The sequence below is a fragment of the Schistocerca nitens genome, chromosome 8 (genome assembly GCF_023898315.1).
Source record: "Schistocerca nitens isolate TAMUIC-IGC-003100 chromosome 8, iqSchNite1.1, whole genome shotgun sequence".
NCBI classification, from domain to species: Eukaryota; Metazoa; Arthropoda; class Insecta; order Orthoptera; family Acrididae; genus Schistocerca; species Schistocerca nitens.
Genome location: NC_064621.1, coordinates 475308177 through 475332744, shown reverse-complemented (window position 1 = coordinate 475332744; position 24568 = coordinate 475308177). Strand labels below are relative to the sequence as shown.

The window sequence follows — 24568 nt, the reverse complement described above, 5'->3', positions numbered from 1 at the left end:
AATACGAGCAACTTAAATGGGAACGAACACATAGAAAATGTTGTCGTGAAGGATAACCAAAGACTGCGTTTCACTGGCAGGACACTTAGAAAATGTAACAGATCTACTAAGGAGACTGCCTACACCACTCTTGTCCGTCCTGTTTTAGAATACTGCTACGTGGTGTGGGATCCTTACCAGATAGGAATGACGGAGTACAAGTTCAAAGAAGGGCACCACGTCTTGTATTATCGCGAAATATGGGAGAGAGTGTCACAGAAATGAAACAGAATTTGGGCTGGAAATCATTAAAAGAAAGGCGTTTTTCGTTGTGACGGTATCTTCTCACGAAATTTTCCTCCGAATGCGAAAATATTTTGTTGACACCGACCTACATAGGGAGGAACGATCGCCACGATAAAATAAGGGAAATCAGAGCTAGTACGGAAAGATATAGGTGTTCATTCTTTCCGCGCGCTATTCGAGATTGGAATAATAGAGAATTGTGATGGTGGTTCGATGAACCCTCTGCCAGGCAGCCGAATGTGATTAGCAGAGTATCCATGTAGATGTAGACGTAGATCTGCTTATGCACAGGGGAGCTTTCAAATGAAACAGCAAACAGCCTCAAAAGACGGTGTAAGAATGCCATTGTCCAAAAAACGTTTAGAAGACTATATTAGTAATTCTTTCAAGATCACAATGAACTCTTCATACCTCGAGTTTTGTTTAAAGTCTGTAAACATAAAAAACTTCACTGTCATTCTCATAATTTGACCCTCCTACAAGGCGGATTTCGTTTTAATTGCATCCCTATCAAATCAGAAATAAACTGTTTTACGGTTTACAATATTCTGCTGTCGAGTGCACAGAAAAGTCAAATTGAAATGAAATGTCTGCAATCCATTGCAGATGCTCTAAGTTTCGTAGCTTTACTTCTTTTTCCTACATAAGTAAACGATAGTGGGTTTTTAAGCGAAAATTCGTTCCAGACCTACCCCCTTGACTTAACGAAAGTGCAATACCGTATTTGTTCAACTTCATCGAAAACTGTTGCAACTGACAGTGGAATATTGGGTGAAACTTTATAAATTTTACTATTCGTACCATAGGTTTCTTCACGTGCTCCACGCCTGGAAATTTAGCAAAAGTGCAGAGCAATATAGCTCGTCTACTGATCCTTGCTTTTTTTTTGTTGTTTCGTTGTCAACCAAATATTAAAATTTTTTCTGGGTGTTATTGGAACATTGTTTCATTGAAAATTTTCAGTTTCTGTCGCTTATTCGACTGCATAATACACAAATATATGTTGAAACTTGTTGTCCCCCTCTTCTTTCGTTCCTAACCAGATTAAAGGCCCTCTCACGCAGATGGCGGAATTGCTTCGCTCTTTTCCAAGAATTCCTCTTCTTTTCTAACCTTTTCATCTCATAGTAGCACTTGAAACCTGTCCCATTATCTTCTGTATGTATCCCAATCTCTGTCTTCTTCCTCTACAGTTCTTACCATCTGCAGGTCCCTCTAATACCATGGAAAGATATTCCCTGAAGTCTTATATGCCTAACATCCATTCCGTTCTTCTTGTCAGTGTTATCCATATATTCATATCCTCATCAATTCTGCAGAGAACCTTATCATTTCTCACCTTATCAATCCACCAAATTTTCAACATTCTTCTGAAGCACCATATCTCAAACGCTTCGATTCTCTTATATTCCAGTTCTCCCCCCCCCCCCCCCCCCCCCAGTGCGCGTTTTACTACCATACAGTACGGTATCCAAACGTACATTCTCAGATATATTTTCCTTAAATTTAGGCCTGTGTTTGATATTAGTAGAATTCTCTTGTGACTCCTTAAGATTTTCCGGCGTACTGAATATTCTATGAGGTTTCGTGAGTGCCGCCGGATCGTGTTGACTTCTTGTCGATTGTTGCGGATAGAAGTCAACATAATCCGGCTGCAATCACGAAACCTCATAGAAGAATTCTCTTGACTCAGACTGCACTTTTCGCCAGTAATACTCTGCTTTTTATGTCCTCATTGCCCCGTCCATCATGTATTATTTTGCTGCCTAGACAGCAGAATTCATTGACTTCGTATACTTCGTGATCCGTAATTATGATGTTAAGTTTCTCGCTCTTCTCATTTCTGGTACTTCTCATTGCATTAGTCTTTCTTCTGTTTACTTTCAGTCCATATTCGGTATCAATAGATTGTTCATTCCATCCATCAGATCCAGTAATGCTTCTTAGCTTTGGCTCAGGACAGCAATGTCATCAGTGAATCTTGTCGTTGACATCCTGTCACCCTGTATTTTAATCCAATTCTTGAACCTTTCTCTTATTTCCGTCATTAGTTCTTCAATGTACAGATTGAACAGTAGGGGCAAAGGACTTAATCTCTATATTACACCCTTTTTAACCCTAGCACTACGTACTTGGTCTTCCAGCCTTATTGTTTCCTCTTGGTCCTTGAATGTCATGTATATTACCCGTCTTTCACCACGGATTATCCCTATTTTTCTCAGTATTTCGAGTATCTTGCACCATCTGATATTGGTGAAAGTAGTTTACAGGTCGACAAAGCCTATTAACTTGTTTTGAATTTCTTCAGTTTTGCTTGTATTGTCAACCGCAAAGCCAAATCATCCTCTCTGCTGGGTTTATCTCCCCCAAAGCCCAACTGATTGTCATTTAAGACATACTCAATTTTCTTATTATTCTTCTGTATATTAGTCTTGTCAACACCTTGGGTGCATGAGCTGTTTAGCTGGTTAAGCAGTAGTTCTCCCACTTTTGCTGTATTCGATATTTTGTGGCTTATGCGTTTCCAAAAATCAAATGGTCCGCCTGTCTCATACATTCCACATACCAACTTTCATGGTATGTGGTCAATTCACCAAATGATTTTAGAAATTCGAATGGAATGTTATGGGTCCCTTCTGATATATTTGATTTTAAGTCTTCCAAAGCTCTTCTAAATGCTGTTTTTAATACTGGGTCCCCTTTCTTTTCCCTGTCGTTTCTTCCTCCATCAAGTCGTCAAACTCGTTCGCCCTCCTACAGAGGCCTTCGGTGTACTCTCACGTACTCTTTCCACCTATCCGCTCTCTCCTCTGCATTTACAGTGACATTCCCGTTGCACTCTTAATGTTACCATCCTTGCTTTTAATTTCAAGGAAGATTGTTTTAACTTTCCTACACTCTGAGTCAATCCTTCTGACAATAATTTTTTTAGAAATGTTCACTTCTTTCATGTAGCAGTTTCGCTTTAGCTTCGCTGCACTTCCTACTTATTTTATTCCCAAGTGACTTGTATTATTGAATTTCCCTGAAATTTTTGTATTTCCTTGTTTCGTAGATCAACTTTAGTATTTCTTCTGTTACCCTCGGCTTCCTTACAGCTGCCTTCTTCGTACCAATGGTTTTCCTTACAACTTGTGTGACGGCCCTTTTCAGAGCTGTCTACTCTTCTTCAAGTGTACTGCCTACTGCGCTATTCAATATCACAGTATCAATAGCATCAGAAACTTTGAAGCGCATCGCTTCGCTACTTAGTACTACCGTATCCCTCTTTTTTGCCTACTGATTCTTCCTGACTAGTCTCTTAGCCTCTGTCTACCCCTCGTCATTATCAAAACAGTCTAGTACATGATATCGGAATCTTTGCCTGACCATCATGTAATCCAGCTGCAAATTTCCTTCGTCTCCTGGCCTCTTGTGATGCTTGAACAGAGTATTCGCTATTAAGAGCTGAAATTTATGGTAGAACGCAATTAGTTCTTTTCCTCTCTCATTCCTATTGCCAAAGCTGTATTCGCCGGTAAACCTCTCTTACATTCATTTCCCCACCACCGAATTCCAATTCCTCGTGGGTTTCTCTTCATCTTCTGCATATACGCCTGAAATGTTGTTAGTTTCCTGCCGATTCTGGTGCGAACAGCCCTATCACTGAACTTTTCACAGTAACTTACTCTCTTCCCCACCTTCTTATTCGTAACGAATCCTACTTCTGTGATACAGTTTTCTGCTGCTATTGATATTACTCTATACTTCTCTGCTAGGAATCCTTTTCTTCTTTCCATTTTAGTACACTTACCCCACTGTCTTTAGATTGTGTCTTAGCGTTTCTCACTCCAGATTTTTCTAATTTCCCTAGCACGTTCGAACAGCTGACATTCTACGTTACCAATTGTTGAACATTACCTTTTTGCTGGTTTCTGAGTATTTTTCTGATGGTTTCCACCTTGGCAATTACCTCCCACAGATCAGAACGGGAGACTAGTCTGGAATCTTTTTCCAATGGAGAGAACGTCAGGACTCTTTTTCAATTACAGGCCACATGTCCTGTGTGTACACATTGTATGTCTTTAGTACAGGGATTTACAGTGCCTTGCGCATCCTCGTGCCGTCGATCATTGCTCATTCTTTTGCCTTTTAGGAGCAGTTTCCGATCGCAAGAGGAAAAGAGTGCCCTGAACCTCTCTCCGCCGCTCCGCCGTTTTCGACAGTGCCGTTGGCAGAACGAGGGTGACTTCTCACGCTAGAAGTCAGCAGGCACCATTGCTCATGATTTTTATTCAAAAAGCTGTGACTTGTTTCGAGCCCGGGACACAGGACGTTTTGATTACTTGTGAAATACGCTACCTTTGGTGTCCGTCAGGTCACCAACGAACAGTGAACGCTAAAAAAGGCTATCACCACGGTTCTCAAACTGCAGGCAATTTCTCCTGCCGGTAAATGCCACAACTCGATACTAAATGCAATGTCGCACTGTAGCGTTACTTCCGGGAAGATTCGGCTAGATTTCGGCCTGCACAAGGCCCACACTCTGGGCTCGCGAACGGCTTAGCACCCCGTTGCAGGCCCAGATATAAAGAAACAAACATCTATAAATGAAAGCATAAATATATAGATAACTGCATGTATAAGAGTAACTGTTAACAGAATGGTTGTTGGGAAAACACAGTGATCTGAAGAATATTTCTTCAGTTTAGACCGCAGGAAAATATTTTCGCATTAATTGTTCCAGTCATTTATCCACTGTAACGGCATCTTATAAATGGAAAGTGATATGCCCTGTAGTGGCACATTACATAATATACACTCCTGGAAATAGAAAAAAGAACACATTGACACCGGTGTGTCAGACCGACCATACTTGCTCCGGACACTGCGAGAGGCCTGTACAAGCAATGATCACACGCACGGCACAGCGGACACACCAGGAACCGCGGTGTTGGCCGTCGAATGGCGCTAGCTGCGCAGCATTTGTGCACCGCCGCCGTCAGTGTCAGCCAGTTTGCCGTGGCATACGGAGCTCCATCGCAGTCTTTAACACTGGTAGCATGCCGCGACAGCGTGGACGTGAATCGTATGTGCAGTTGACGGACTTTGAGCGAGGGCGTATAGTGGGCATGCGGGAGGCCGGGTGGACGTACCGCCGAATTGCTCAACACGTGGGGCGTGAGGTCTCCACAGTACATCGATGTTGTCGCCAGTGGTCGGCGGAAGGTGCACGTGCCCGTCGACCTGGGACCGGACCGCAGCGACGCACGGATGCACGCCAAGACCGTAGGATCCTACGCAGTGCCGTAGGGGACCGCACCGCCACTTCCCAGCAAATTAGGGACACTGTTGCTCCTGGGGTATCGGCGAGGACCATTCGCAACCGTCTCCACGAAGCTGGGCTACGGTCCCGCACACCGTTAGGCCGTCTTCCGCTCACGCCCCAACATCGTGCAGCCCGCCTCCAGTGGTGTCGCGACAGTCGTGAATGGAGGGACGAATGGAGACGTGTCGTCTTCAGCGATGAGAGTCGCTTCTGCCTTGGTGCCAATGATGGTCGTATGCGTGTTTGGCGCCGTGCAGGTGAGCGCCACAATCAGGACTGCATACGACCGAGGCACACAGGGCCAACACCCGACATCATGGTGTGGGGAGCGATCTCCTACACTGGCCGTACACCACTGGTGATCGTCGAGGGGACACTGAATAGTGCACGGTACATCCAAACCGTCATCGAACCCATCGTTCTACCATTCCTAGACCGGCAAGGGAACTTGCTGTTCCAACAGGACAATGCACGTCCGCATGTATCCCGTGCCACCCAACGTGCTCTAGAAGGTGTAAGTCAACTACCCTGGCCAGCAAGATCTCCGGATCTGTCCCCCATTGAGCATGTTTGGGACTGGATGAAGCGTCGTCTCACGCGGTCTGCACGTCCAGCACGAACGCTGGTCCAACTGAGGCGCCAGGTGGAAATGGCATGGCAAGCCGTTCCACAGGACTACATCCAGCATCTCTACGATCGTCTCCATGGGAGAATAGCAGCCTGCATTGCTGCGAAAGGTGGATATACACTGTACTAGTGCAGACATTTTGCATGCTCTGTTGCCTGTGTCTATGTGCCTGTGGTTCTGTCAGTGTGATCATGTGATGTATCTGACCCCAGGAATGTGTCAATAAAGTTTCCCCTTCCTGGGACAATGAATTCGCGGTGTTCTTATTTCAATTTCCAGGAGTGAATTTAGTTGAGTCAGTATATACTAGAATGGCAAATTTTGCGAAGATGTAATACATTTACGTGCATTCTGTTTTATGTTTTAACGAAAGTGGGAATTACACTCCTATCTTAATCACTAGAGTCACCGATTATCGGACACGGTTTGAGGCGCCATGTCACAGACTGCGCGGCCCCTCCCGCCGGAGGTTCGAGTCCTCCCTCGGGCATGAGTGCGTGTGTTGTTGTTAGCATAAGTTAGTTAAAGTAGTGTGTGTAAGTCTAGGGACCGATGACCTCAGCTGTTTGGCCCCTTTGGAATTCACACCCACACATTTGAACCGATTATCGGATAAAATGTAATCTTGTTTCACGGACAAGCGCATCAAGTATAGAAGACTCAGTCTCTTCGAAGACCGACGATTGCATTTTTGGGATAAATAATAGGTAACTGTTTTCAACGGAAATTCTTTGTTGCTTTCTGGTGCGAAGATGGTATCGAAGATCACATTAACATAACTGTGTTAGTGTTTACTTTTTTAAGATTGACATTCTACCCTGAACGGTTATATTATAATAACTTCCAGTTCCTATGACGTGCGATAACGGCTTTATTAATTTCCTGCGCCTTCTATGTTTCTTATTTTAGTCGATACAGAAGCAGGATATTTCAAAGAAAAATGCACGTTGCGAAACTTCGGCGAGGGATGGATCGTTGTGTTATGTAAGTATTTCAATGTCTTTGAGGTGTCGTTTCTAATATCATGCATTAAGAAGTTCTTGATGCGTTGCCTACAATGTACATAACTTTTCAGAGAAAACTTTCCCTTTTGTAACGTTGTCTCCTTCATAGGGTTTTAATTTTTGTGATTTTAAATTTAAATAAGAAGGTAAAATGTCGGCGAAGGAAGGAATCATCATATTCCCAGAAAGAAGAGAAAAGATACAGTTATGAGAATTGGAGGAATGTATTGAACTTACAACGTTCTTGCGGCGTAAAATACTTCTGCAGGAGTGTATTTCATTACTCATTCGATATTCGCCTTAGGCCATGAAGTCGTCGTTGGAAAGCAAGGAATTTGGTGACGCGAAACAGTGTTATTGTTGATTGCAAAGTATTAGTTTGTGGACGAATAATAATTACATTGCGACTTCGCTAAATCCAATTTAATGCTGTTTGATTTAAAAATGTAGAAAAGTGAATGCAACAGCGCGCTTATGGGGGTGCATTCAACAATTAAAATAAAGATGTAAATAATTATTTTTAGAACATTTCTCGTGGAGTAACAACGATCTGGCTAGAAGTACTTTAAAAAATCATTAAATAAGTCTTTATCGAAACCAGACATTTATTTTCAATGCTTATCGGTTTCGATCAGAATGTGACCATCGCTTCTGACCATTTATAACATGATGGTAGGCGGTGGCGGACCATCGCTTCTGACCATTTATAACATGTTGGTAGGCGGTGGCGGTGAACGAAACAGGCGTTATGAATACACGAACGTCAACTGCGCCGCCTACCATCATGGTATAAGTGGTCTGAAGATGGTCGATTCTGACCGAGAAAGGTGAGCATTGTAAGTAAACGTTTTGCTGTGGTCTAAAAAACTAAAGTCGGTCCGAACAGTAAGCATCCAGGTACCGACCGGCCGCCGTGTCATCCTCAACCCACAGGCTGCACTGGATGCGGATACGGAGGGGCATGTGGTCAGCACACCGCTCTCCTGGCCGTATGTCAGTGTACGAGAACGGTGCCTTTACTTCTCAATCAAGGAGCTCCTCAGTTTGCCTCACAAGCGCTGAGTTTTATTGCCGTCAGGACTGTTTTTACTCCATATTTGAAGTCGTATATGACTTAATAACAATAAAGTTCATCATACAATAGATGATACAATCTACTAGACCGAGCGAGGTGGCGCTGTGGATTGCGCACTGGGCTCGCTTTCGGGAGGACGACGGTCCAAATCCGCGTCTGACCATCCTGATTTACGTTTTTCATGATTTCCATAAATAGCTTCAGGCAAAGGCCGATATTGTTCTTTTGAAAGGGCATAGCGGACTTCCTTCCCCATCCTCCCGTAATCCGATGGGACCGATGACCTCGCTGTTTGGTTCCTTCCCCCACATCAATCAACCAACTAACCATTGCCATCTATAGGGCAGCCAAGATGTCGATCAACTAGTAGCGAGGCTCTAACACGAAGAAGGCAGAATCCGTTCTCTTATTTTTAAATAAAATAAAAATCAGAATTTTTACGTACGAGGATTATGACATCGAAATAACGTTCATACCTTGAGATATGACGTTATAGCTAATATGGCCGGAAGGCAGTGATTTGTTACATCGTGGCACTATATGACATATCTTTGAAAATAATTTCAATTCAAAATTTTCCACTTTTTGAGCAGTGGTGCAGTTAAATCGAGTCGTTCTGTGTGACAATCTGACTATGATTTACAGTTACAGAGGCATCAAACTGTGGTAGCCCTATTTATCAGCTAGGTGAACCGCCTTTAAAGTGTTATGTTCAAACAATACTTCGGTGTCGATTTCGGTTCTAGTTTAACCCCTCCTGACTTGCAATTATTTCAGCTGATATTGCCGCGCTGGAACAAGCGAAGTGGAACGCGCCGCTGAATAAGCAGAGCTGCACAGCCCCGAGCTGGTGCAGCGCCGTGCAGTGGGCGCTGCTACGGAAGTGTGTGTGTGTGTGTGGGCTGCGCTTCCGCTCCCTACGCCCTAACTGCATCTACGTCCGCTGTTGCAGAACCGACGACGGAGATCGTGGGCGGTCCGGACCTGTACATCGACCGCGGCAGCACCATCAACCTGACGTGCGTGGTGCTCTTCAGCCCGGAGCCGCCGGCCTACATCTACTGGAGCCACAACGACAACGTGAGTAGCCCGCCAGCCAGACACCGCTGCCTGTCTGCGGCTGCTCAGTGCGCGCCGCCGCATTTACCGCAGCCGCGAGCGCGCGCCGTCGCCGTACATTCTGCTATACGGCGGAGCAGGGAAACCTAGCTGGAGAAATGTATCCATTCTCTACTACAGTTCACAAAAGTATTGGAGGGTGCTTTCTCCTTAGTCAGCATATAAGAGCCGCTGAGAGCCAGAGAGGTATAACTCAATTTTTACCACTTCTGAGAAATGAAAGGTTTTGCGTTTCGTTTAATGTAAATTCATCCTTTACAATAATTCGTCATTAATTTGATGAAATGTACAAATGAAACACACTGAAGCGCCAGAGAAACTCGTATAGAGTCCTGCATGACCGAGTACGCGAGCACGAAATACGACATGGGGCGAGCACACCCTAACTGGCTGCCCGCACTAGATCTTGTGACCGAGCATAGAAGCGGTGACCGAATACGTAGCACGTAACTTCAAATTACACGTGTCATTATCCGTGTGAGACGGCAACCAGTACGGGCTTCTCATTCGTGGTGTCTCTCTCTCTCTGTAATCATGCAGCACGAGGAAGCGAGTGCAGTAAGACCTAAGACTGAAACCAATGTTTACACATTGAAGGAACGAGAAGGTCTAAAAAGCCAAGTATAGAGTACAATTGTGTTGGTTGTAGACGAAAATAGTGCATCTACTGGGTACGTATCGTGCGTAAACTGCTCCACATTATTGTGTTTCCAGTAGGGAACCCCTCATTTAAAGAAACACAGTTGCAGGAAACCTCACAAAGATACAGCTCTTTTAGGGATATCGGCAGTAATAAAAAATAGTATTACAGCAAAACGTGTTGCAATGTGTGCTCAAGATATGAGACCTTTTAATACTGTTTCCGGTAAAGGTTTCAGAGAACTAGACCAAGAATTAGTACATCCAGGTGCGCATTATGGAGACGTTAACGAGGCAGCTGTCAAGCGACATCCCTCTACTATAAGCTGACATGTCAAAGAACAAGCTGATGCAATGCGAAGCAGCATAATGCCTTCTGTTATTTCGGAAGTTATTAATGAAACAAGCGCTACGACAGTTGATATGTGGACTGATTCGCATAATCAGGTGCACTATTTGACGCTTACAACACATTACATTACCACAGATTGGTCTCCTGTGAACAATGTTTTATTTACAACGAAATTCCCTGGCGTTAAGAAGACGGGGGTAAATATTATGAAAGAAATTGAATAGAGGATGACTGATTGGGACATTTCGCCGCACATGTTGCACAGTTTTGTTTATGTCTCCGACCAGGTTGCCAATGTAATAAAGGCTTTGGAAAATCACGAAAGGATTCCGTGTGCTGCTCATTGAATAAACACAGCACTTAGCCATACTTTCGATGAAGATAACTTCTTGTTAAATCATGCCCCGAACATCGCATCAGCAATAAAAACTGCAAAATGAATTGTAAGGTACATTAAGAAAAGTGGCCTCTGCTCGTCTTTGAAATCATCGTTGAAACAAGAGGTCTGCACACGCTGGAACAGCTTGTACACTATGCTGGAATCCTTACACACACTGTATAACGAAGTTGCTGCTTTGCTGACAGATAAGGACTCCGCTTACAGATTGCAAGGATATGATAACGAGCTTGTAGGAAAAATTGCGCATTTTCTGAGACCATTTAAAGAGGCCACAGATGAATTAGAAGTCGAAAAAGAACCGACAATCCAGTCAATTCTTCTTTGGTTTCACAAACTGCAACAAATTTGCAGTGCCAATGACACTGGCTGTCATGTGAGTAATTACTGCAGTTAAAAGCACTATTTCATTGTAATACGCGATAGATTTATAATTAACTAGCGTAATTGATGTGTACTAACAGATATGTATTTTTTTTGCTTTCCAAGTGCTTTATGAATTTAGCTGTGTCACGTAATCGTTCTTGGAAACGCTACTTTTGTATTAAAAGAGAGAGGGAGAGACAGAGAGATAAATACATTGTGTGTGTGTGTGTGTGTGTGTGAGGGAGAGAGAAAGAGAGAGAGAGAGAGAGAGAGAGAGAGAGAGAGAGAGAGCCAGACAGAGAGCCAGACAGAGAGGCGTTGGATTTGTATAGTGCAGTGCAGTGCAGTGCAGCGAGCCGAGGCGAGGTGAGATGTCAGCGGTGACCGGTCATGCTCGGTTATCCGCGTGTCCGGAATCCGGACAATAGACATGGGGCGAGTACGTGACCGAATCGAGTCGTATGGGGCCGGACACGAGCGGCTCAGTCCCCCCGTCAACAGACAAGCCGTGAGCGGTCAAACATTGCGCGTTGCAGTACTCTAATAGACATGCGTATCCAAATACATAAATATGTAAACACACAGAATACGGCGCTGTGGTCGACAACCCCTGTATATGACTACATGTTTCTGGCGCATTTGTCAGATCGGTTACTGCCGCTACAATGCCAGGTTATCAAGATTTAAGTGAGTTTGAACTTGGTGTTATAGTCGGCACAGTCTGCCGGGGTGGGCGAGCGGTTGTAGGCGCTACAGTCTGGAACCGCGCGACCGCTACGGTCGCAGGTTCGAATCCTGCCTCGGCCTTCGGTGTGTGTGATGTCCTTAGGATAGTTAGGTTTAAGTAGTTCTAAGTTCTAGGGGAATGATGACCACAGCAGTTAAGATCTCTTGCGAGAACGGGACCAACGACGGCTGAAGAAAATCGTTCAACGTGACAGAAGAGCAACTCTTCCGCGAATTGTCGCAGATTTCAATGCTGGGCCATCAAAAAGTGTCAGCTTACGAACCATTCAACGAAACATCATCGATATGAGCTTTCTTAGCCGAAGGCCCACTCGTGATTCCTTGCTGACTGCACGACACAAAGCTTTACACCTCGCCTGTGCCCGTCAACGCCGACATTGGACTGCTGATGATGGAAACATGTTGCCTGGTCCTACGAATCTCGTTTCAAATTGTGTCGAGTGGGCGGACAACCTCTGAATCCATGGAACCTGGTTGTCAGCAGGGGACTGTCTTAGCTGCTGACGTCTCTATAATGGTGTGGGTAGTGTGCAGTTGGAGCGACATTGGGCCCGTGATACATCTAGATACGACTTTTGACAGGTGACATGTACGTAAGCGTCCCGTCTGATCACCAACAGCCATTCGTGCCCATTGTGCATTCCGATAGAATTGGACAATTCCAGCAGAACAACACGAAATCGCACACGCTCAGAATTGCTGCATAGTGGCTCCAGGAACACTCCCGCTGGCCAGAAAACTCTCCAGACGTGAACATTATCGAGCGTGTCTTGCTACTTGCTGTTCTGAAGAGATCTCCACCCTCTCATACTCTTAAGGATTTATGGACAGCCCTGCAGGATTCATGGTGTCAATTGCCACCAGCAATATTTCAGACATTAGTCGAGTCCATGCCACGTCGTGTTGCGGCACTTCTGCGTGCTCGCGAGAGCCTTACACGATATTAGGGAGACCAGTTTCTTTGGCTCTTCAGTTTATTATAGTTACTACAGAAATTTTAGTTACTTGTACCATAAATACTTTATATTTACTCCCTTAAAGTTGGAGTACAACTTTTTCACCTCAGAAATTTACTCATAGTGAAATGTGAAGTTGTATAAATCAAGAGATTTACCACTCTTCTTATAAACGTTTTGGTGAAATGGAATATTTGAGAAGGAATACGCTGTCTTTTAATTTCCATAACTCCAATTTGTTTATAAAACATAAACCTAATGTGATACAGTAAATATAACTGTGCACTTATCGCTCACATTATGCACTTTTCTCTCACAAGTTGAACTAAAATAATAGCATTGTTTTAGTTAATTACTAGAATGCTACCTACAGAGTCTATCTATAGTTCAGCAGTGCGCTCATCTGCGGATTAGAAGTAAGTTGTTGTTTCTAAATGTCAATATTTCTTAAAAGGTAGTTCTTGTCTTGGTGATATTTGAAGAGTACCAACATTATGAAATGGAAAGTTGCTACACACACACACACACACACACACACACACACACATACACACAGTCACACAAACGCAACTCACACATTCACATGACTGCAGTCTGTGGCAATTTAGTTGCCAAAGACAGCGGTTATGTGAGTGCGAGTTGCGTTTGGGTGACTGTGTGTGTCTGTTGTCTATTTTTTACAAGGTCTTGCTGTCCGGAAGCTAATTTGTGACAGCCTTTTGTTGTTCCTATCTGCGACTCAACATCTCAGCTACGCGATGAGTAGCAACTTTCCTTTTCATAATATTGTTATAGTCTATCCTGGATTTTCCATTATTTGGTATTGGAAGAGACTTTATTATGGAGCAATCTATTTACTCAATTTCACCGTCCACAACATCTTTCTCTTCCAAAGGGTCAACATGTCCAGGTACAGATACCTGAGCAGAACCAGCAGTTGTCAGTTAGTTGAAGAAAGCATGGTGCACCGGAGGGGAGTGGTTTATGGAAGAGGCGTCATCATGTATTTCCTTTTTGCGTTGGTGAAAGGTGGCACAGCATTGTTGAGAGGAGTGAGTTTTGTGGTTGATGAGTTTAGTGCGTGGCATCACTACTTGATTCGTATAGGTTTTAATCTGGACTTCAACATGGATGCATACCTCCCTTATAAAGACAATTTCAGCTGTAATAACACCTGGATATTACAAATCTAAAGAAAGGAAACAATGACAGTACTTAATAGCACTGTTACAATGGCTTTTTGATTTTAGAGCGTAAATAAACACGCAGAATAACACAGAACAACCAGACTACGTAGCCTTGCCGCTTGGCTTAATACCACTATACCGCGAACACACTTCACTCTGGCGTGAGAAGAAGGACGCATCTGGAGTTCTCACATGGCTACAGTGGGAGTGATAGTTATACCACTTCTCCACAAAAAATCTCCATCCATTGTAAGTAACCTGAGTGGTACAGCTCAGAAACCAAAAATTTTTGACTTACGCCACTTTGGTTCTCAGCGGATCATATAATAAGCAATTTTGATGACATTTTTTAGACTAATAAAGCAATCAGAGTAAATTTTTTTGCATATTATTTACTGATAGTTGGACAATCATCTGAGGAGATAAAACTGCTCTGTCGAAAATTGAGGTGTGGCAATGACGGAAGTATAAGCGTCTGCATATCTTATCTGAAATAAAAAAGGAACAATTTTCATAATCTGCAGGATTTGATGTACTGAGTATCGGCACAGTTTTTTGAAGTTCGAAAAGAATGATAAAATGGAGGACGTTTGAAAAAAAGGTGTAGTTCTGTAGAGTGTTTTTCGTCAAGTTTATTGAGTAAAAGATGCCCGAGTAATAATTGTACCAAATTTCAGAAAGATATCTCCATGAGGGTGCACGCAATCAGTTGCGTTAGGCTGAAATACAGTGTATTTCAAACCGACGGGAAGGACTGCCGATACAATAATATAGATATCTTTCTGAAATTTGGCAGAATTTCTCCTCTGTCATACTCGCAAAGAGTAATTGGCTGATTTTTGTCACCTTAAATTTATTTATTAGTTATTGAAAAAAACACGATCAAAAGCGCGCGACAGTGCTACATCGTTTCTTCAAACATCCGCCAATTAATTTTTTTAAATATCACTCCGTGCACAGTATCCTAAAGATTAATAAAATTCTTTGTTTCTTGATTTCAGATAAGGTTTGTAGACTACAGGACTTCCCTCGTGGACACACCTCATTTTGGATAGAGAAACTTTAACTCTTCGGATATGGGGCTTAATTATGACTGAATTTCTTAAAAAATCAGAAAATGCTGTCCAAGAATTAGTGAATAATATGGAAAACGGTTTGCCTTCGTTGCTTCATTCATTTTTCTAATAAAATCGTAAAGTTACTTATTTTGTAGTTTGACTGAGAAGAATAAACTCACTAAGCATGAGCTTTATACTACAACACATTACATAATTACAGTACAAATCCAACAGGGAGTGTTTGAAAAAAGAAAAAAAAACACTTCTTCGTTTTAAACATCTTTGTATAGCAAAGTTATTAAAGCAATCACCGACAAAAAGAGAACACTCACTCACTAGGTGACTGGGTTCCAACTGAGAAGTTATTCCACCGCATAAGTAACCTAAGGGGACATGCAGTGCGAAACATGTGGTCAGTATAGGAAATAAGAAGTTCATTTTTACATCTACATTTACGTACATACTCCGCAAACCACCTTATGGAGCACGATGTAGGCTACGTTGTACCACTGCTAGCCGTTTATTTCCTGTTCCACTCCAAAACAGAGCAAGGGAAAAGCGACTATCTATACACCTCTGTACGACTCGTAATTTCTCTCATCTGCGTGGACCTTACACGAAATCTACATTGTCGGCATAGGAATCTATCTCCAATCAACTTCAATGTCGGTTATCTAAATTTTCTTAGTTCTTTTCCGTGCAAAGAATGTCGTCTTCCCTCCAAGGATTCCCATTTGGTTTCACGAAGCACCTTCATAATACTCGCACTTAGATGGAACCTACCGATAACAAATTTAGTAACCCGACTATGAACCGCTTCGATGTCTTTCTTTAATGCGACTTGGTAGGGAGGCTTCAACACTCGAGCTGTACTTAAGAATGGATCACACTTGTCTCTTTTACAGCTGGATCAAACTTTCCTAAAATTCTCCCATTAAACTTCAGTCAGCTATTGGCCTTCACTGCTACCGCGCTTACCTGCTCCTTCCATTTCATAACACTTTGCAACATTACACCTAGGTATTTAATCGATGTGACTGAGTCAGGCAACACACTACTAATACCGTATTCGAAAATTTCTTACTCAAATGCATCAACTTACATTTTTCTACATTTAAAGCCGTTTATCACACCAACTACAAATTCTGTCTAAGTCATCTTCTATCTTCCCATTGCCAGTCGACGACGCTACCTACCCGTACACCACAGTGTCATCAGCAAACAGCAGCACATCGCTGATCACATTGTCCGCCACGTCATTTCTGTACATAGAGAGCGAGATCTATGTTGTCACACTTCCCTTGGTCACTCCTGAAGATACCCTAGTCTCTGAGAAACACTCGCCGCCGAGGACAACGTACTTGTATTCTATAACTTAAGATGTTTTCCATATGGTCGTGCCTACGATCACAGTCTGTAATGGGCCTTTAATATATTTTGTATGGGATCAAAAATTTAAAAACCTCTCTCACACCGGCCTGATTTAGCTTCACTGATCAGGATAGTAAAAACATGCGTATATTAAGGGAATTTTCATTGACAAAGCAGGCTTATCACATTCACACAGTTCAGTACTGTTCTATCCTGATTAAATTAAGCTTAACTTAAATTCCACAAGGCAGTGAAGCAATTTCGAAGTTTCGGTGCGACGAAAATTGTCAGTCGATCTCCTGGAAACATTTGTAATAATTATTAACTTTCGGTGATCACATGGGGAAGACCGGAGATCTGCTGGTAAGACCGTGTTAGCGTATTTATTTGAAGTAACTGGATATCTTGAACATACAAAACGGCAGGTTCGTCCAGTGTAAATCAGACGTTCCCCACTGATCCCGTGCAACACAGCGTAGTAAGCAGACACTGTCAGTAATAATAATCCGTTAAATAATACGCGAACACATTTACTTTAGTTTAGTTCATGTATTAAATTCCTTCTCATACAGAATCTCATCAAAATGGCGACTAGCTCAACAATACATACATATACATCCTTCTTTCACAACTAATCGTCCAGAAGTCCCCTATTCTTTTTCCTAAGAGAAAACATAGATAGCAGAGAAGCTATTCCATGGAGTAAATGGACGCTCCAAGGAATAATTGGGCTTGAAACTACTTTGCCTTGATTAAAAACGTATAGCAGTGTGGAATCCAGGGTTTCGACGCTGCTAGGAGGGTCTTCCTCAGAATTTAAATCAAAGAATGGTCTATATTCTATAACATGGTCACAGAATTATGATTAAAAACGTATAGCAGTGTCGACTCCCGGTTAATTCGTAAAAATAGTGACCGAGAGCAGTTTTATCTTTCTATTGGAAAGAGTAGGTCTCCAAATATAAACTGCAAAATACGTGTCTAGAAAAGCAACAGTACTCATAATTCTGAAAATTAAATGAATTAGAATCGAGAGACTTTCTGAATTCAAATATTCAGGCGAAACCATTCAGAAAACCGGCCTGGAAAAGATTTGTTACGAAATTCGTTGTGACAGAATGGAAAACGCTTTCTGGCCTACAGAAGACATATGTTAGAAAAATGTATCTTGGAAAACATGAAACTGAGACATTACAAAACTTTCAAGAAAGGGAGCCTTTATTGACCTGGAACACTCACTTTAAACAGAAAGAGAGGCACTGAGAATATGCAAAAGAGAAGAAGAAAAATTTTTAAGTGCAAATTATACGAGAAATGCTATACACAGATAAATCCAGTAAATAAGCTCAACAGTTTGAAAGTTCCAGGCAGATTAAAACTGTGTGCCGGACTGAGACTCGAACTCGAGATCTTTGCCTTTCGCGGGAAAGTGCTCTACCAACCGAGCCACCCAAGCACGACTCACGCCCCGTCCTCAATGCTTCACTTCTGCCAGTACCTCGTCTCCTACCTTCCAAACTTTACAGAGCACTTTCCCGCGAGAGGCAAAGGTCCCGAGTTCGAGTCTCGGTCCGGCACACAGTTTTAATCTGCCAGGAAGTTTCATATCAGCGCACACACCGCTGCAGAGTGAGAATCTCATTCTGGAAGCTGAACAGTTTACCCAAATTTTCTCGTAATTCTATGAGACTCACGGTAAAGCTAATATAAAAGAATGAACTTGATCAGTATAGTAAAAGAAGACCTGAAAGTAGCAAGAGTAACACAACTTGATTATTAAAAACACAGATATACAGTACTGATCTTCCACAATAATATTTATTTTGCAGTACGTCATATATATGAAATAAATATTATTGTGTAACATCAATACTGTGTATTTAATGTTCTAATATGAATGCAGTTCTCCAAGTACCGACGAAAATTTCATAAATAACACTTGAAATATCAAACAGAAAAATTTTTAGGAAGGAAATTCACGACTGTAATCGTTAAAGTACACCGTGGATGCAAAATGGCTCTGTCCTAAATCTGCGCCGAGGCAGCTGTGCTGCATCACAGGCCATAGATGACAGGGGCGAACGACGGCTGCAAAGTTGTATATGGACTAATAAACGTGCAAATGCTGGGTAATTGATCCTCCAGATGAACCAAGGAACAACCAACAGTGTCTGCTCTAACTACCGTTCAGCGAACGTTGCTTCTCATGGACCTCTCCAGCAGGTGCCTTGTTCACGTACCTATGCTGACTGCTGTTCAACGGTGACGACTGCTGGAAAAATGCATGCCAGTGCTGCAACTGGACTTCCACTTAGTGGCAATAGGTGGAATTTTCAGATGAATCACGTTTTATGCTCTATCGGACAATGGCCGTTGGCGTGTACGGTGAGAAACGTCTGAAGTGAAACACCTTGCAAAACCGACGGAGCATTATGGTCTGGGGAATCATTTCCTGGCATTCCCTGGGTAATCTCGTCATTCTGGAAAGCACAATAGATCATCACAAATATGTTGTAATCCTCGGGAACGGTGTCCACCCCTACATTAAATTTGTTTCTACTCCGCACGATAGCATCTACCAGCAGGACAATATAGCGTGTCAAACAGCTCGCAGTGTATGTGCGTGATCGGGAGAGCAGCAAGATGACTTTACCGTACTGCCATGCCCACGAAAGCTCTCCGATTCCTACCCAGTCAAGAATCTGTGGGACCACCTTGATCGGGCTGCTCGCGCCATGTATCACCAGCCGAGAAACCTACTGCATCTGGTCCCACCACTAAAAGCCGGCCGCGGTGGCCGTGCGGTTCTAGGCGCTGCAGTCTGGAACCGCGGGACTGCTACGATCGCAGGTTCGAATCCTGCCTCGGGCATGGATGTGTGTGATGTCCTTAGGTTAGTTAGGTTTCAGTAGTTCTAAGTTCCAGGGGAATGATGACCTAAGATGTTAAGTCCTATAGTGCTCAGAGCCATTTGAACCCACCACTAGAGTCAGCGAGACTACACAGCCCGGTCTGCAACTTCAAGAACCTCAGTGACTTTCTTCCTACGCGTCTCACGCTGCAAATGCAGTTGTTCAGGCTTTTCACTGGTGGTCACGTTCACTCGACGGAAGATCCGTACCCAAAGACTGTAAAGTAGCACAGGTCACACCAATATTCAAGAAAGGTAGTAGGAGCAATCCAATGAATTACCGGCCCATATCGTTAACGTCGATATGCATCAGGATTCTGGAACATATATTGTGTTCGAACATTACAAATTACGTCGAAGAAAACTCACTATTGATAAACAGTCAACATTGGTTTAGAAAACACCGTTCTTGTGAAACACAACTAGCTCTTTATCCACATGAAGTGTTGAGTGCTATTGATGAGGAATTTCAGATCGATTCCGTATTTCTGGATTTCCGGCAGGCCTTTGACAGTTTACCACACAAGCGGCTTGTAGAGAAATTGCGTGCTTATGGAATATCGTCTTAGTTATGTGACTGGATTTGTGATTTCCTGTCAGAGAGCTCACAGTTCGTAGTAACTGACGGAAAGTCATCGAGTAAAGCAGACGTGATTTCTTGCGTTTCCATAGGTAGTGTTTTAAGCCTTTTGATTTTCCTTATCTATATAAACGATTTGGCAGGAAATCTGAGCAGCCGCCTTCCGTTGTTTTCAGATGACGCTGTTGTTTATCGACTAATAAACTCATCAGAAAATCAAAGCAACCTGCAAAACGATTTAGAAGAAATATCCATATGAGTGCTAAAAGGAATCCGTTAAACTTCGGCTAAATAATAAATCAGTCTAATCTAAAGGCCGTAAATTTAACTGAATACCTAGGTATTACAAATACGAACAACTTAAATTGGAACGAACACATAGAAAACGTTGTGGGGAAGGCTAACCAAAGACTGCGTTTCATTGGCAGGACACTTAGAAAATGTAACAGATCTACTAAGCTTGTCCGTCCTCTTTTGGAATACTGCTGCGCGGTGTGGGATCCTTACTAGATAGGAATGACGGAGTACAAGTTCAAAGAAGGGCACCACGTCTTGTATTATCGTGAAATATGGGAGAGAGTGTCACAGAATTGATACAAGATTTGGGCTGGACGTCATTAAAAGAAAGACGTTTTTCGTTGCGACGGAATCTTCTCACGTAATTGGAATCACCAGCTTTCTGCTCCGAATGCGAAAATATTTTGTTGACACCGACCTACATAGGGAGAAACGATCACGATAAAATAAGGGAAATCAGAGCTCGTACGGAAAGTTATAGGTGTTCGTTCTTTCCACACGATATACGAGATTGGAATAATAGAGAATTGTGAAGGTGGTCCGATGAACCCTCTGCCAGGCACTTAAATGTGATTTGCAGAGTATCCATGTAAATGTAGATGTGAATGTGAAAGGACAGTGTACATGACATGTGTTTGATTACAATTTAAAAACGTTTACATATAAGCTGCATTATCCGCGACACTGCTAAACTATTTCTTTGCATTAGCAGAAAAAAATGTGTGATTTTATGCGTGTGGTGTCTGTTCTTCCAGACACCTCCGAAGAACCAGCCACCATTAGTGCTTCTGTAGCCGCAGCCTAATATACATGACGAAACAGAAATTCTGAAGTCATCTGCAATCGAGCACTGAAATAAATCCATAGGTGACAAGTGATAATATGTGCCGGACCGGACTCGCACCCGGACTTTTCGCTTATCTCGAGCTGTCGCCTTAACCACTTCATCTGTCCGAGAATGCGTCCCGTCAAACAGAAATTGCTGCACGTCGCACACTACACATGTAGTGTCTCCTCTCCATTATACTAATTGCTCGCTGACTCACCTGATTCCGGCAAGAGTCGAACGAAGAGTGCATCTCTGTGAAGGTATCAATATCTGCTGTCATGGAGCATATACTGTATTTATATGTATAGTGTATTTTCTTTCGGACATGTTTGAAAGAACGGGCAATTCATGTTTCTGCAGATGTATATATATGACGAAAAAGAAATTCAGACATCAGCAGTAATCGAGAACAGAAATAAATCAAAATGGTGAGAAGTGAAAATTTATACCGGACCGGGACTCAGACCCAAGTATCTCGCTTATCGCCAGGGATTTCCGTAACCACTTCGGCTGTCCGAATTCGAATCCCGCCTAACACGAATTCCCATATGTCGCGTACTACATACTGAGTGCCCCCTGTCCATTATCCTCGTTCCTGGCAGGATCACCTGGTACCCACAAGAGGTCGAACGAAGAGTGCGTCCTCACTGAAGGGGTATCATTATATGCCATCAAGGCGAACATATTTATAATTAGCATCGAATTAACACACTTTTGGTCACAGTTGCGCCCTGTTTTCAGATGTATAGCAGATGCTCATCAAAGAGAAAAGAGAACTGGCTCTGAGCACTATGGGACTCAACTTCTGAGGTCATCAGTCCCCTAGAACTTAGAACAACTTAAACTTAACGAACCTAGGGACATCACACACATCCATGCCCCAGGCAGGATTCGAACCTGCGACCGTAGCGGTCTCGCGGTTCCAGGCTGTAGCGCCTAGAAACGCACGGGCACTCCGGCCGGCTGAAAAGAGAACTGAATCCAAACGGCTAGCCACATAAACTCCAGAGTGAGTTGCGGTTTTAACGCCAGTGGTATTCAGAATAAAACAAGACAGTGAGTAAATCAGTGTTGGGTCTGAATATCCTGTTCGAAAAAGTCGAAGCAGCTCTTTATTAAATGCTGGTCGGAGAAATACTTCTACTAACTCTTGAGTACTATGAAAACAATAATTAATATCAAGTGGGCCGAAACAATAAATATATAAATTTAAACAGATAAATTATTTCAAGCACATGTAGCTATTTCCATGGCACAGGTTGGAGAGAGAGTAAAAATAATTTAATACATTTTTAGTGCAGAAACAGAAAATTTCTAATCATAGACAGTCAGTTGATAATTCTCGCAGCTCACGGTGGAAAAAAAGTACCGAGCTCTCCAATGTGTAACTAAAGTGCCGTGTGTCTGATAATTTTGCCTGTTTGTAATTTTCGGGGCAACATCGTTTCGTGTTTGTCAGAACGTTTGTGAGGTGGCACACAGTCGCTTCCGTAACATGTGCACAGCTCATTTCATAAACAAACATAGGCCGTGTACATAAGCGCAATGTTTGTGTTGTTTTCTTGTGTTGTCGAGTGTCCCAGAGAAGAAACAGCGGGTGTTGTTCTGTTATTACACAGTTAGGACAGCATACGCAGGCTGCGCCCTGCTGTCTATTAATTAGGTTGATATCGAAGCGGAACATTTGAAACTTGTACTAACATTAGAGTACGATTAATGTTTCTGAATGTAATGCAAAGCTTTCTGTCCTTTTCTTAAGGGAAATGACTATGTAAAACCTATGTAAAACAGTACGAAAATTATTGACAACGTCAACAAATCATCTCACAGTCAGCTAATTTTGATACAGTTATGTTCCAAAACCAGTTCATATGTTCCTCATTCTTTGTTGTTACTGCTATTAATCTAACAGTAATACCCACTTTTCTCTACGCCCTCCAGCTTGCATCTAGTACTGCTCGGTTACGTATCGGGTTTGTTTTTCCGGCAGTGTCGGTCGCACGTTAAAAGTGATACACAACAGTAGGGATAGGTGAAGTGTTTGCCTCTTGTATGCTCTCACTGAATGCATTGGAAGAGCAGAACAATGATGCATGACGAGCTGTTGTTGCAGAGACGAAAATCACGTCACAGTACTTTTGCATCAGTGCATATGAGCCTTCGAGAAACAGGAGCCTTCCGTGTTACAATGATTTTCTATTACAGTCATTTTCATTAATATGAAAGTAATTTTACTGAAACAAAGGGGTTGTCCTTAAACAAAGCGAATAAATAATATTTACAATATTACTCCGTAATCAGCCTCTTAGACCGTGTGTCCCTCATTGCAAAATACTCAGAAGCTGTCCCTCAAAAGCCTCTGAAAGCCTGTCGGTGGACTTCTGGTTCAGCTGTGTGATTACCATTCCAAAGATGGCCGTAACATATTTTTGGGCCACCTGTCCATGTAGAGCGGCTGACATCAAACATTTTTGCTTGAAAACCCATACTGACGTTGTGGGGTTACACCTAGCGCCGTTTATGTGACGACCTTACTATTAATTTGGAACCTACTTATGTTAGCGTGTTATGAGCCACCAAGACTAGCTATACTAAGGGCATAATAAGTTGGCAGCCATCCCAAAGTACTGATCGTTAATAGTCGATACCTTCGGAACACTTGGTGTCGACTGTGCTCTTCCAGACTGCTGCCAGCCTCAGCTATGTCTGACACTACAGTTACCTGGTGAAGCGTTGTTGGCATTACTATATGTACAGAAGACTTTGATCAGTGAAAGTATTTGTACTTACATTTAAATTCACTATTTAATATGAAAGGACTTGCCAAAAATTTTGATAAATGATGTAAATGCCAGTTTTCTTGTACTTACTATATTGTCTTACAACAGTCTTAATTGAATGTTCCTTGCTATAAATAAGTGCCACATTTGAAGGTGACCTTTTCAGTAATGAGTATTCCGAGTCCACGTTAGTTACGTGTCAAAATTTATACTTCATTATTTGTTTATTTATCGCTTATTTAACTTGGCCAGATTAGGCCTTAGGGCCCTTTCTTACATCTGACCAAGAACAACAGATACCTTAAATAACACAAAAATATTCACAGAAATAATAATAGTGATAATTGTAACAATGTTAATAATATAAATATACCAAAGAAGCTGTTCGGTACGAATTGTGCACGCCTTTAAGTTGTCAATTCTGGAAGACAAACAATGAAACAGTTCCCCTTCCACACCCTTTAACCCCGCAGTGGCACAGCTACTTACCCTTCTGACCTAAGATAAGCAGTCATCTTTGCATAGCTCCTAGACGAATTCAGGAATGTCAATTCAAATTAAGCAAATATTAAAATATTACCGTCTCTGTAAGTATTTTTGTTTGTTACTGAGCAGTAAAACAGCACTCATAAGAAGAACTGAAAGTTAATTGAAGCTTTCGGATTTGGTTGTTAATTTA

General features: G+C 42.5%; 1 protein-coding gene across 1 annotated transcript in view; it reads left to right on the top strand.

The window, feature by feature from the left end:
• Window positions 1-24568, top strand: part of LOC126199622 (zwei Ig domain protein zig-8-like) — a 447337-nt gene that overhangs the window by 98008 nt on the left and 324761 nt on the right. Inside the window, exon 3 of the mRNA XM_049936549.1 lies at window positions 9253-9380. Within this exon, the coding sequence (XP_049792506.1) occupies window positions 9253-9380 (128 nt within the window). The remainder of the gene's footprint in view (window positions 1-9252; window positions 9381-24568) is intronic.